Here is an 11,947-nt window from a genome sequence, read left to right on the forward strand (position 1 = left end):
AAATTGGGAATTTAGGGTAGAACCTAGGTTTTCTAAAATTGGGGGTTTTGGACCTCAATTCGAGGTCCGATTCCAAAATAACTTACATATTTGAGTTCATGGGGGAATGGGTAATCGGGTTTTGGTTCGAACCTCGGGTTTTGACCATGTGGGCCCGGGGGCATTTTTGACCTTTTGGGGTAAACTGATGAAAAAGCTATAGTTAATCATTGGGTTTGATTTGTTTAGCACATATTGATATCATGAAGTCCTTATTGCATAGATTTGGTTCAGTTGGAGCCGAATTCGAGAGGGAAAGCGATTGTGGAGGATTGTATTGGCCGTGGAAGTTGAGGTAAGTGTTTGGTTTAACCCTAGCTTGAGGGAATAGGAGTCGGGTCTTGATTGCTAATTGCTAAATGATCGAGTACGATGTATAGGCATGGTGACGAGTTCCTATACATTGGTGTCTAGCATGACCGTGAGTCCTTATATGTGGATTGTTTGGATATTGTTATGCCTTCCATGCTTAATTGATGGCTTATATGCGTTGTAAACACCTTGTGAAGGATATTGTGATTGTGGAACTTCGTGGAGCATTAGATCGGTCTGAAACACAAATGGTGAGAGTATATGTGATGAGAAATGCCTTGTAGCTGGCCACGAGCGCTAATGAGAACTAGGATATGATAATGAAAGAAAAAGAGAGATAACGATTTGCTCTTGCATGGTTATTATTGGTTGTTGTGTACCCTTGTTGGGATTTCCTTCCAAATACTTGTTCACTCCCTGCCCTCATTTGTGACTGTTGCTTGGTCAAGGTTGAGGAGTAGACATTTCGGATCGGGTTGCACGCCGCAACAGTGATAAATGTGGATCGGGTTGCACGCCGCAACAGTGACATGTGGATCGGGTTGCATGCCGCAACAGTGATAAATATGGATCGGGTTGCATGCCGCAACAGTGATAAATGTGGATCGGGTTGCACGCCGCAACAGTGATAAATGTGGATCGGGTTGCACGCCGCAACAGTGATAATTGTGGATCGGGTTGCACGCCGCAACAGTGTTGAAATATATTAGGGTCGGGTTGCGCGCCGCAACAGTCAGTGTTACAAATGTGTTTAGTGTTGGTATTAGTTTCTTGATCGTCGAAAATTATAAATTGCACCTGGATTGATTACTTGGGATTTACTGTTAATATTGTTATCTCCCCACAGCATGTTTCCCCTACCATACTGTTAGTTGCCTTGTACTTCGATTTCTGCTGTATATTTATAATTGCACAGGTTTATGTGAGGTCCAGTCTAGCCTCGTCACTACTTCGCCGGGGTTAGGCTAGGCACTTACCAGCACATGGGGTCGGTTGTGCTGATGCTACACTTTGTGCATTTTTGCACAGGTCCAGGTTTCGAGCAACAGCAGCAGCATTAACTCGGGGGCGAACCTTCAGTCCAGAGAGACCCGAAGTAGCTTGCAGGCGTCCGCAGGCCCGACGTCTCCCTTCTATCTTTATATTTGGTTGTCATCTCATTGTACCCGAGATAAACAGATTATGTTCTTTCAGACTTTGTATGTAGTACTCCTTAGATGTTCGTGAGTATGTAACTCCTGTCCCGGGGTAGAGATATATGTGATGGAACTTCTGTATTATCGATCATCTATCTACATTTAAGTCTTCCGCTTATGATTTTAATTCTGTCACCTTTATTTAATGCCGTTAATTGTTAAAAAGGAACATGTGTTTAATGAATTTGTTAATTAAGTTGGCTTGCCTAGCTCCTATTAGTAGGCGCCATCACGACCCTCGAGGGTGGGTAATCCGGGTCGTGACAATTAAATTTCGTCGTTTGCATGCGATTGCTGATATTTGTTGAAAGAGGTAATGCGTTAATGAAAAAGGTAACTAAGGTTTGGCTTGTCTAGCTCCCACTAATAGGCGCCATCACGACTCCCGAGGGTGGGAATTCCGGGTCGTGACAACTTTCTATTTGGACATAGTTTTATTATTTCTACTTCTTATCTGCCGTATTAATGTTTCTATTGTATTTTTTATTTTACTTTTTTTATATAATAATTTTATTACTTTAATACTTCATTTGGATGATTACGGTAAGAATGCAGAACTTTTCAGGCAATTTAACATGAGTACTTTATTTGGATATTCATTTTTATAAAAATAAGATACATCTAAACTTATAAGCTCAAAACCGAAAATCCAAAATATCCAAACCGATTAATCCGAAACCAAACTTAAAAAATCCGATCCAATCCAAACTTATTTGGATTGGATTTGGATTGTCATTTCGTCAATCCGAAAAACTGAAAATCCAAACCGAAATTTCATATGCAATTCGAACTGCCCAAACGCCCACCCCTAGTTACTGGTTACTGCCTCACTGGCTACTGGCTAGTCATTACTTATTCAACATATTGAGGTTATCATTAGACTCGATTCCTACTCCACTCCACACAATTTAAAACGGGTTGGTAGGAACGAAAGAAAAAGTAGTTAAATGTACTAGAAATACCACACAAGAAGAAGTTTAACATTTGTGGACCGATTTGTAATAAGCTTTTTACATGATTAGTTTAATTGGCCTGCTATAATACGTAATTGTCTATAATAATTTCTAATTTGATGTAAATAAAAATGTTATAATCGATTCAAGAACGTGAATAATGTATACCAAAATTTCTTTTGATAGAAAACACTTTCCTCTTTACTGTGTCTTATTTCGCGCGAATCCAAATAAGTCAGGGCCACAATACAGATTCTGAATAATAAATGAGAAACAATCTTAATTTGATGTAGATAATGTATTATAATCGATTCAAGAACATGGATAATATATACCAAATTATCAACCACCAAGTGTGAGATGGATATGGTCCGTTTACCTTTAATCGAACTCTAGAATTCACCTTCATACTAATAAAAATTCCGATAAAAAATATTTTTCCCTTTAATAGGTCTTATGTGACGCGAATCTAAATAAGTTAGGGTCATATTACGAATATCGAATATCAAATGGAGAAAAAGAAGAAAAAAAAAAGCTAAATTAATTTTTTTTTTTTTTTTTTTTTTTAAAAAAGAAAAGGTTAAAGGGACAGTGGTAGGTAATGATGCCAAACACTGGGAAGGAACTCACCCACCAACCAACTCAACTACTAAGCTTACCACTCCCTTCTTCTCCAGCTTTAACAACTCATTTCAACTTCGTATTGTAACTGTAATTTAGTGGTATAATATACTACCTATTAATTACTAAGGTCTTCAATTTAATCTTCTTAAATCAGCAATCACATATTTCTTTAACTTGCATAATTTTTTTGATTAAATTCTGCTTCCTTGTAAAGGTTTCTCTTTTGGTCTGTAACTTTCTGATTAATCATGGCTCAAGAAACAGTAACCCCAGATGGAGAGGTAATTAGAAATTTGAATTTAAAGATTTAAAATTAAGTTTCTTTACATGTTACAGTTAATAATCTGGTGGTGGATCTTGTTAATCTTGATTGTTTCTTCAGGTTGTTCTGTCTGAAGAAGTTGGAAATGTCAGAGTGGTGACCTTAAATCGACCCAAGCAGTTGAATGTCATTTCATCCAAAGTGGTATGTTGAAGAATTAAAATTTAGAAGGAATTATTATTCGCCCTAGTCAATAATTCTTGAAATGATCTATTTCCAGTTACACACCATTTTAATTGGATTTAACTTATACGCACGGACAGTGTAAGGATTTTTAAAACTCTCATCAGTGTAGTTTAACTCGGGATAACAAGTTACATCAGAGTGGTGGGGTCATGTCGTTACCTTATTTTTTCTCTCGTACCGCCTTTTCTTATTTTTAATTAATCCTATTTTATACTTTATCCTACCTTATAATTATGCCTCGTACCTTACTTTTTCTTTGTGATATTGCAAGTTTATTCTTCATATTGTTAGTACAAGACATCATGAAACGACAACTAACAATACAATATATCCAAACATTATATACACCAAAACGATAAAGTACAATACAATACCATAAGATACATTATAAAACGATACGTAACATCTATCCAAACAAGTTGTTAGGTGTCATTTTTATTAGGTTACTAATTAGTACTAGTACTTATCATAGAGATTTACTTAATTATCTTTATAACCTTAATTTCTTTTAAGTAGGTAAAACTGCTGGCAGAGAATCTGGAGAAGTGGGAGAAAGATGAGAATGTAAAACTTGTTATCATCAAGGTTCATATCTCTTTCCGATCTCCAAAATTTGGTTTTTGATTAACTTTTAGATTCTGATATTTTCTAATCATAAGATTAGCATAATAGATACTGCTAACAAATGATTATTGTTACATTATTGTTTCTCTTTCTTTAAAAATAAATAGGGAGCTGGTCGGGCTTTTTCTGCTGGTGGGGATTTAAAAATGTTCTATGACGGAAGGAATTCAAGTAATACTTTGTTACAGGAGAATGTTCAGCTGTTTACTTTAAACTATATTGAATTACCATTTGTTGACTTGCATTTGGAACTTGTACTTCACAGAGGATTCCTGCCTCGAAGTTGTTTATCGAATGTATTGGCTTTGCAATCACATTCATACATATAAAAAACCCACGGTGAGTATTGCGATGCTCTTCTAAAATCCTTATATTGAAATAGAAGAGAGCACTTTGATTCTAAAATCTCGTTTGTTTATGTCATGAACAGGTTGCTCTTGTTCATGGAATCTCAATGGGTGGAGGTGCATCCTTAATGGTTCCGATGAAGTTCTCCGTCGTGACTGAAAAAACGGTTCGTATAAATATTTCCAGTGCATATTGTATTTTTAAATTTTCAGGCAATGCATGAGCTATGTTTTCATCGTTCTCTCGTTTTATAGGTTTTTTCAACTCCTGAAGCAAGTTTAGGCTACCACACGGACTGTAGTTTCTCATACATTCTTTCTCGGCTTCCTGGTAGATTGGGTAAGCATTCAAATAGCATTGGAACAAGGAAGGATCTTATTTATGTCATTTGAAAACCAAAAGGAGAATTAAATGATACATTTACTTTTTTATGTAGGGGAATATTTGGGGTTAACAGGAGCGAGGCTGAATGGTAAAGAGTTGGTTGCTGCTGGACTTGCAACACATTTTGTACCTTTGGAGGTGAGTCCAAAGGACAAATTTCTTTTACATTTTTTGTCCAAACAAATTGCAAAAGAAAGCTTTTATTTCATGGATAAGAAAACACTTTATTTTCCTTAAATCATATAGACCATGCATACATTTTAATTGGAATATCCTGTCATGTCATAGACCATCCGTAAGCTTTAACTGGAATATCCAGACAATCATCAGAATAAAGTGTTTCACAAGAATAGCAACATGGAAAAAGAAACCACCTCAGTTTAAGCTGCTTCCATCGCCACTACTACGGGAATCGCTTTTGTTTCCTTTTCCTCTGGCTACTAAGATACACCGGATAGACGAAATTCCATTAACTCTCTTTCATTGTATAGATCCTCTTATGCATAAACTAACACTGCTTTTTAACCTGGAAGTTCTAGCAGATTATGTCATGGATCTCCAGGTTTCAGCATTGTCTTTACGTCCTTATAGTATTTTCTTTTTGACTTTTACTTCTCATTGCAAATTAAGTTTATAATTCTTTTGATAGCTTATAATCCTTTGGCATTCTAGCTCAGTCAAAAACTTTTGGCTAATAGCTCAAAAGTAGAGATATATTACATGGTCAATTTGATATCCAGCAAATCTAGAACGACCTATAATACTTTCTGTATTTTGTGTGTATCTCACCGGCAGATTTGAAATACCTTGCGAATTGACTTGATCAGGGATACCTTTCTTTCTTGAACCGATAATCCTTTCCTTCTTCTTGTTGCTGGATATCTCGTTCATACACATCTTCTCTTTGTTTTCCTGCCCTCTAGTGAGTTACAGAGTCGCAAATACACCCTAGTACATGTTCCTCGACAATGAGGGCACCCCGAAATAGCTGGGAATTTCGTGACATCTCCTAGTCCGACTTCCCCAGAGCCTACGGTAGCACAATCTAGACAGCGGCGGGTTCTCTGCAAGGGAGGAGGTAGCGTATAATCTACGGGTTCGACCGAACCAAGTAGCTTTTGGTTTGACCTTGTATGTGTGTTAAAAAATCTACTAAATATGTACAAATATTAAATTTCGACCCAGTAACTCAAATAGTCAGTGTATTTAGTGGCATTTCGAACCCATAAACTTTAAATTCTCACTGTCTATGGTTCTCTGCCCCTGCCAGGATGGAGCGACAAAAGTTTTTTTGAGTCTACTATATGATGATGAATTATGTACATTATTAATTTGATGTTCTTCAAATCCACAATGACATAAAAACTATCTCCACAATAGCTCAGAATAGAACTTACGATTTGCAGCAACTTGGGCACATCCAACTATACTGAGAAAATTAACATGGCCCCCGCCAGATGGATGAAATGCACAAAAGTAAATTGAAAAATAGGGGAAAGCCATAAAAAATTATGCGGTGTCAAATTTTTTAATGTCTTGAGATTGTATTTTTTGTTATATGACCAAGCGTGGAGATATATTAACTCTATTCGCCTTTTTTAAAATGTCAGAAACTGCCGGAGCTAGAAAAGCAGTTATTAAGCTTAAACACTGGCAACGAGGCTGTTGTCAGTTCTGCAATCAAGGAGTTCTCAACCGATGTTCAGATCGATGAAGAAAGTGTCTTGAAAAAGTAAAATGTGTTAATTAGTGCACTCTATACTCTTTTCCTTGAGGAAATCAAGAGTGATTTATATTAGATAAAATATGCAGGCAGGCAATAATCGACGAGTGCTTCTCCAAGGATTCTGTTGCAGAGATTATTAGTTCATCTGTAAGACAATTTTTCATGGCATTGTTCACTTGACGATTTGTGCTATATGCAAACAATGTGACGGTTACTTTATTTTCAGGAAGCTGAGGCAGGCAAAGAAGGAAACAGCTGGATTGTGCCGGTGCTTAAAGGCCTAAAAAGATCATCTCCAACAGGACTAAAAATTACTCTAAGATCGGTTTGTTCCTCCAATATATTTCCTACAAAAGCAGCCAATACTGTGCACATTTCCTTATAGCCAATAATAGTGTTGAACCTCAAAATGGTCCGATACCCTTTGCATATGACGCAGCACTTCTCAATTTCTCTAGTTCTGAAATACTCTATCTACTTCAAACTACTACTCCCCGTATAACGAGCCAAGGCGATCAAACTCATGCAAATAGCGCCCAACTTTGAATTAGGACAAAAGCGTTGTTGTTTCATTTGAATTAGGACAAAAGCATTACTAGGTTTACTGTGAGACTGGCTTTTGTGCTAACAACAATTGTGCTCCTAATAGGTTGTGGACAGTAATTGTTTTGAAAGATATGGAAACAAATTAACATCAGTTATACAGTTTTTTGAGTTTTTCCACTCATGTGTACTGACGTGCTTGACTTTATGAAACAGTGTGTAAGAAAGGTAGTATGTTTAACTTGTTGGTGCATTAACCAAAATTCTGCTTTGCAATTCAGTTCCAATTCGATGAGCTTCTCAAATTACTTGTGATACCTTGCTAATCCTTTTCATCAAAACGAGTAACATAAAAATATACATCATTGCTACTTGCTGTCAATGCTTCTTTAATCTTTTCTTTAGCTGAGGATCTATCGGAAACAGCCTCTCTGCTCTTCCAGGGTAGGGGTAAGGCTGCGCACATCCTACCTTCTGCAGACCCCATTTGTCGGGTTGTTGTTGCTCTTTTTGGCTTGAAAATTGGAATTGGGCAAAGCACATTCACTTGCATTTTTCTTGTTAAGATTGTAACATAGTTTTCTAGTCTTCCTATCATGCTGTGTAGTCTGGCATCTGTTTATATATGCTCAAATATTTTTAGATTCGGGAAGGGAGGAAGCAAACATTGTCTGAATGTCTGAAGAAAGAATTCAGACTTACAATCAATATATTAAGAACAAGAATATCTGGTGATGTCTATGAGGTAACACTGAATTGCTGTTAAGTTTTAGACATACTTGATCGATCCATTTGAATCTAATTTGCATTTGGTTTCATTTTTGAAGGGTATCAGGGCTCTTACCATTGACAAGGATAACTCTCCAAAAGTATCTCTCTCTCTCTCTCTCTCTCTCTCTCACACACACACACACACACACTTGCACTTATTTTAGGAGACATTTTTGTGTTTGTGAGTATGTTGCATTATTAATTTTTGTGAAACCAATAACATTTTTAAAGATGATTTATATAATGCAACACTTATTAAAGAGTTGAGGTTTGGCACTCTATGTTGCTCGGACTCTCCGGAAATGTCGTCGGATGTGTGTCGGATCTTCCATAAGTAGTGTATTTTCGAAGGATCCGACACGGGTACGGTAGCATTTTGAAGAGTCCACGCAACATAGTTGGCACTTAAAAGTATCATCGAGCCTTACACTAACTCTGCTCTCTCTTTGCTCCCTTTCCCCTGGGACATTACTATCTACCTGCAATCATCGTCAGTGGGACCCCCCAACTCTTGAAAAGTTGGACGATGAACGAGTCAACCTCGTCTTTGAGCCATTTGAAGAAGATTTCGAGTTCAACATTCCAGAAAATGAGCAGTGCAGGTATGGCTGGTTCAATTCTGATTTCCGCGTTACATACAATTGTGCTTTCTTAAAGAGCATATGAAATATAAAGATTGGTGGGTTACTTCAATATCGTTGCGTGTGATATGATCTACAGGTGGGATGGAAAATATGAGGATTCAGCATATTGCCGCCAGTGAAAAATCAGAATACATGTCAGTTAATAGCATCAGGCATTGGTTTTAACAGTCCTTGTTATTTTATCATATACCCTTTGCTGGTGCGCCATGCTTCTTCCACTAAGATTGTCTTCTGAACGTTACATCGATAATCAATAAACTGATCCTTGGAAGATCTTGTTCTGTTCTGTCTTGTTGACATTTTAATGATGTTTTAGGCTTAATTATGCTCTGTTGTTATCATTTTTAAGTATTATAAAGTTCTTCCTATTCAAACTGAGGTTGGAGGGATTTCAATCCTGCTCTTGCCTGTGGCAAATGCAATTGTAACAAGGTCTTGGTCCTAATATAATACTCCATCCGTCTCATAATATGTGTCGTGGTTACTAAAAATAGTTGTCTCAAATTATTTGTCATTTTAGAAGTTCAAGACAAAATTGATTATATTTTTCTTTTTTTTACCCTTAATAATTAATTATCAAAATTGATTACTTGATAGATTCTAATATTTTGTAAATATTGTTCTTTTAGTTTTTTTTGTGGTTCCATAACATTTTAAAAAATTAGCTATTGAATCCCTCCTTTTTTTAATTGATGAAACTATATTCTAACTCAAAATCTTTCTATGAGTTTACATGTTACCCTAAAATTTGATGTTTTGAGCAAAAAATCATTTTTTGGTCAAATAATTAATTATTGCATGTTATTTAAACAAATAATTTATATTTAGGTAATCAGTTTAAATTAAAAGTAAATTAAATTATAAATTATTTGTATATGCATCAATTTAGAATAAAATATTATAATAAAATCGTCTTTTTTATAGTGTTAACAGCTTTTAGGATATTTCAGTCATTTTGACATAATCAAGTGCTTACCAGCACTTGTTTGCCAAACGCTTCAACAATTTTTTTCCAGCTTCAGCACTTTTATTCAAACACCTAACTGCTTATTTATAATACAAGCTCCAGCACTCAGAAAGTGCTTTTAAGCACTTGTGCTTAAAAGTCACTTTTTTTTTAAGTCAATCCTAACGGGCTCTAAATATGACAATGGATAGCATACGCATATAATCTGTACTCTCTTCGTTCTTCTTTACTAGTATTTGAACCCGTGCGATGTGCGGATAATTTGACGGAATATTAATCTTATAAAATTATGACCTAATATATCATATTAATTTAATAAATAATAGTTACTATTTTATTATTTAATGTAGTGTACATAAATATAATAAAATCTATCAAACTCAAAGGATACAAAGCATTATAGTAATCAAATAAATTGTTTATTCCTTGTTTATTCTTTATTAAATTAGCAAGTACTTAGTACTATACATTTACTAATGTGAATTTTTATTAATTTATCAATTGGCTTAACATTTTCATACTACTTGTCTTCTAGTAGAACATCCGTATATCTTTTCTTGTTCTGGAAATATATATTTTTATACTTATGTTATACTTTTTAAAATCCTTCAATTGTCTAAATTTATCAATAATTTTCTTGAGTGTTATTTATTTATATTTTATTTATTAATTAATTCAAAATATAATAATATAAAATTATCGTTATGCACCTCTTTTCGTACATTCATTTCTACTATAATATTTGATTGGTTTTCTCATTTATATTTACTGAAAATTTAAATAATATCATTTTTTTACTAAATTATAATTTTGAATTCATCAAAAGTATAAAGAGATAAGCCTTTTATTATTTTAATAGAAAACGTACTAATATTTTTAATAATTAATAAAATATGTTTTATATATATAATATATTATCTTATGTATAATATCCTAATAGTTTCTTTATATTTTTGTATTTCTCATTATGAAATTATGAGTTCTATTTATTAATTTATTAAGTAAATTTTCCTACATGAGAAATTTAATTAGTATATGTATTTTTATGATGTCATTTGATTTTCTTAATGTTCTTCATTTATGACTATTTGTTTATTATGATTTTAGTTATCTGTATATGTACGACTTTTCTCATAATAATTCTAATTATTTTTATAAGTCTTAGTAGTTTTATATATATATATATATATATATATATATATATATATATATATATATATATATATATATATATATATATAATCCCCAATTTAAATGAGTAGAATATTTTTTTGTATTTTTATTTTTATTGATAATTATAAGATATCTATATTTATTAATTCAAGTAGTGTAACCAATTCATTCAAAATTTAAAGTTCAAAAAATAAATNTATTTGTTTCTTGGTTATCTAATTGTATTATCCATTACTTAATATTGTTAAATTGACATATGAATTATTAATAAATTACCAATTTAGTATAATAACTACTCCCATATATATACACACACACGCACACTATTACTACTATATTAGGAAGAAATTACTCTCTCATTTGAATTGGTAGTTTTTTTATCTTTTGTTTTTTTTTTGTTTTTTTTATTGTAAAATAATTTTAAAACTCCAATTTGTATGAGTTGAATATTTTTTTTTATTTTCGTTTTTTATTGATAATTATAAGATATCTATGTTTATTAATTCAAGTAGTGTAACCAATTAATTCAAAATTTAAAAAATTCAAAAAAAAAAAAATAGTTAGAAAAGTAGTTTATTTTGTCTTAACAACGCCATTTGTCTTTTTGTGGTTAAGACACTTGTCTTAATGTAGTGCTTTTCCTTCTCCTATTCTATATAGATAGATGCCACTTGGCTTTTTGTGATTAGGACACTTGTCTTAATGTAGTGCTTTTGCTTCTCCTATTCTATATTGATAGATTGTTGTAATATACTAGTCCGTTCTAGAAAGAATCATAATCCTAAGTGTCCCAATTTGTTTGATGCATTTTGAGTTTTGAGAACCAAACTTCTAAAATTTGACTGCAAATCCGGACATAAAGTCTTTCATTTTTTTTAATAAAATTTACATATTTAAAAGCTACATCAAAAGTACTATTACTAATAATAATTAATAATTTAAAATATTTAAAAGACATATAAAAAAAATTATTTCACTCTCAAAAGCCGAAATAAACTAAATAAATTTCTAATTTTGGCAAGAGTTTAACTTTAAACTTCCAAAATTTTATCGTTAATGATGATGCATAGCCACTTAACTATTTATTGGAGTATTTTTGGCTCTTAAACTCCAAAGTTTGCCACATAGACACGAG

At 33.4% G+C, this 11,947-nt stretch overlaps 1 protein-coding gene across 2 annotated transcripts; it reads left to right on the forward strand.

Annotated features, from left to right (window-relative positions):
- Positions 3,113-9,138, forward strand: LOC109226617 (3-hydroxyisobutyryl-CoA hydrolase-like protein 5). Of its 2 annotated transcripts, none has more exons than XM_019391436.1 (16): positions 3,113-3,251; positions 3,339-3,405; positions 3,507-3,590; positions 4,149-4,217; positions 4,364-4,427; positions 4,522-4,595; positions 4,687-4,770; positions 4,859-4,943; positions 5,041-5,126; positions 6,599-6,720; positions 6,801-6,861; positions 6,941-7,039; positions 7,901-8,002; positions 8,085-8,126; positions 8,524-8,630; positions 8,749-9,138. In XM_019391436.1, exons 2-16 carry the CDS (start codon positions 3,373-3,375, stop codon positions 8,789-8,791), a joined length of 1,155 nt encoding a protein of 384 aa, XP_019246981.1. In that variant the 5' UTR covers positions 3,113-3,251; positions 3,339-3,372; the 3' UTR covers positions 8,792-9,138. The 2 variants fall into 2 exon arrangements, with proteins under 2 accessions (XP_019246981.1, XP_019246980.1); XM_019391435.1 differs by having other exon boundaries at positions 3,113-3,222.

Source organism: Nicotiana attenuata, chromosome 6 (assembly GCF_001879085.1).
Source record: "Nicotiana attenuata strain UT chromosome 6, NIATTr2, whole genome shotgun sequence".
Taxonomy (NCBI): Eukaryota; Viridiplantae; Streptophyta; class Magnoliopsida; order Solanales; family Solanaceae; genus Nicotiana; species Nicotiana attenuata.

What these genes read in the sequence shown, in the direction of transcription:
- LOC109226617 (XM_019391436.1), top strand. Translation starts at nt 3,373, where the DNA reads ATGGCTCAAGAAACAGTAACCCCAGATGGAGAG. An exon ending in CCGTCGTGACTGAAAAAACG is followed by an intron (nt 4,771 to 4,858) that starts GTTCGTATAAAT and finishes CTCGTTTTATAG; the next exon opens with GTTTTTTCAACTCCTGAAGC. An exon ending in CCAGAAAATGAGCAGTGCAG is followed by an intron (nt 8,631 to 8,748) that starts GTATGGCTGGTT and finishes TATGATCTACAG; the next exon opens with GTGGGATGGAAAATATGAGG.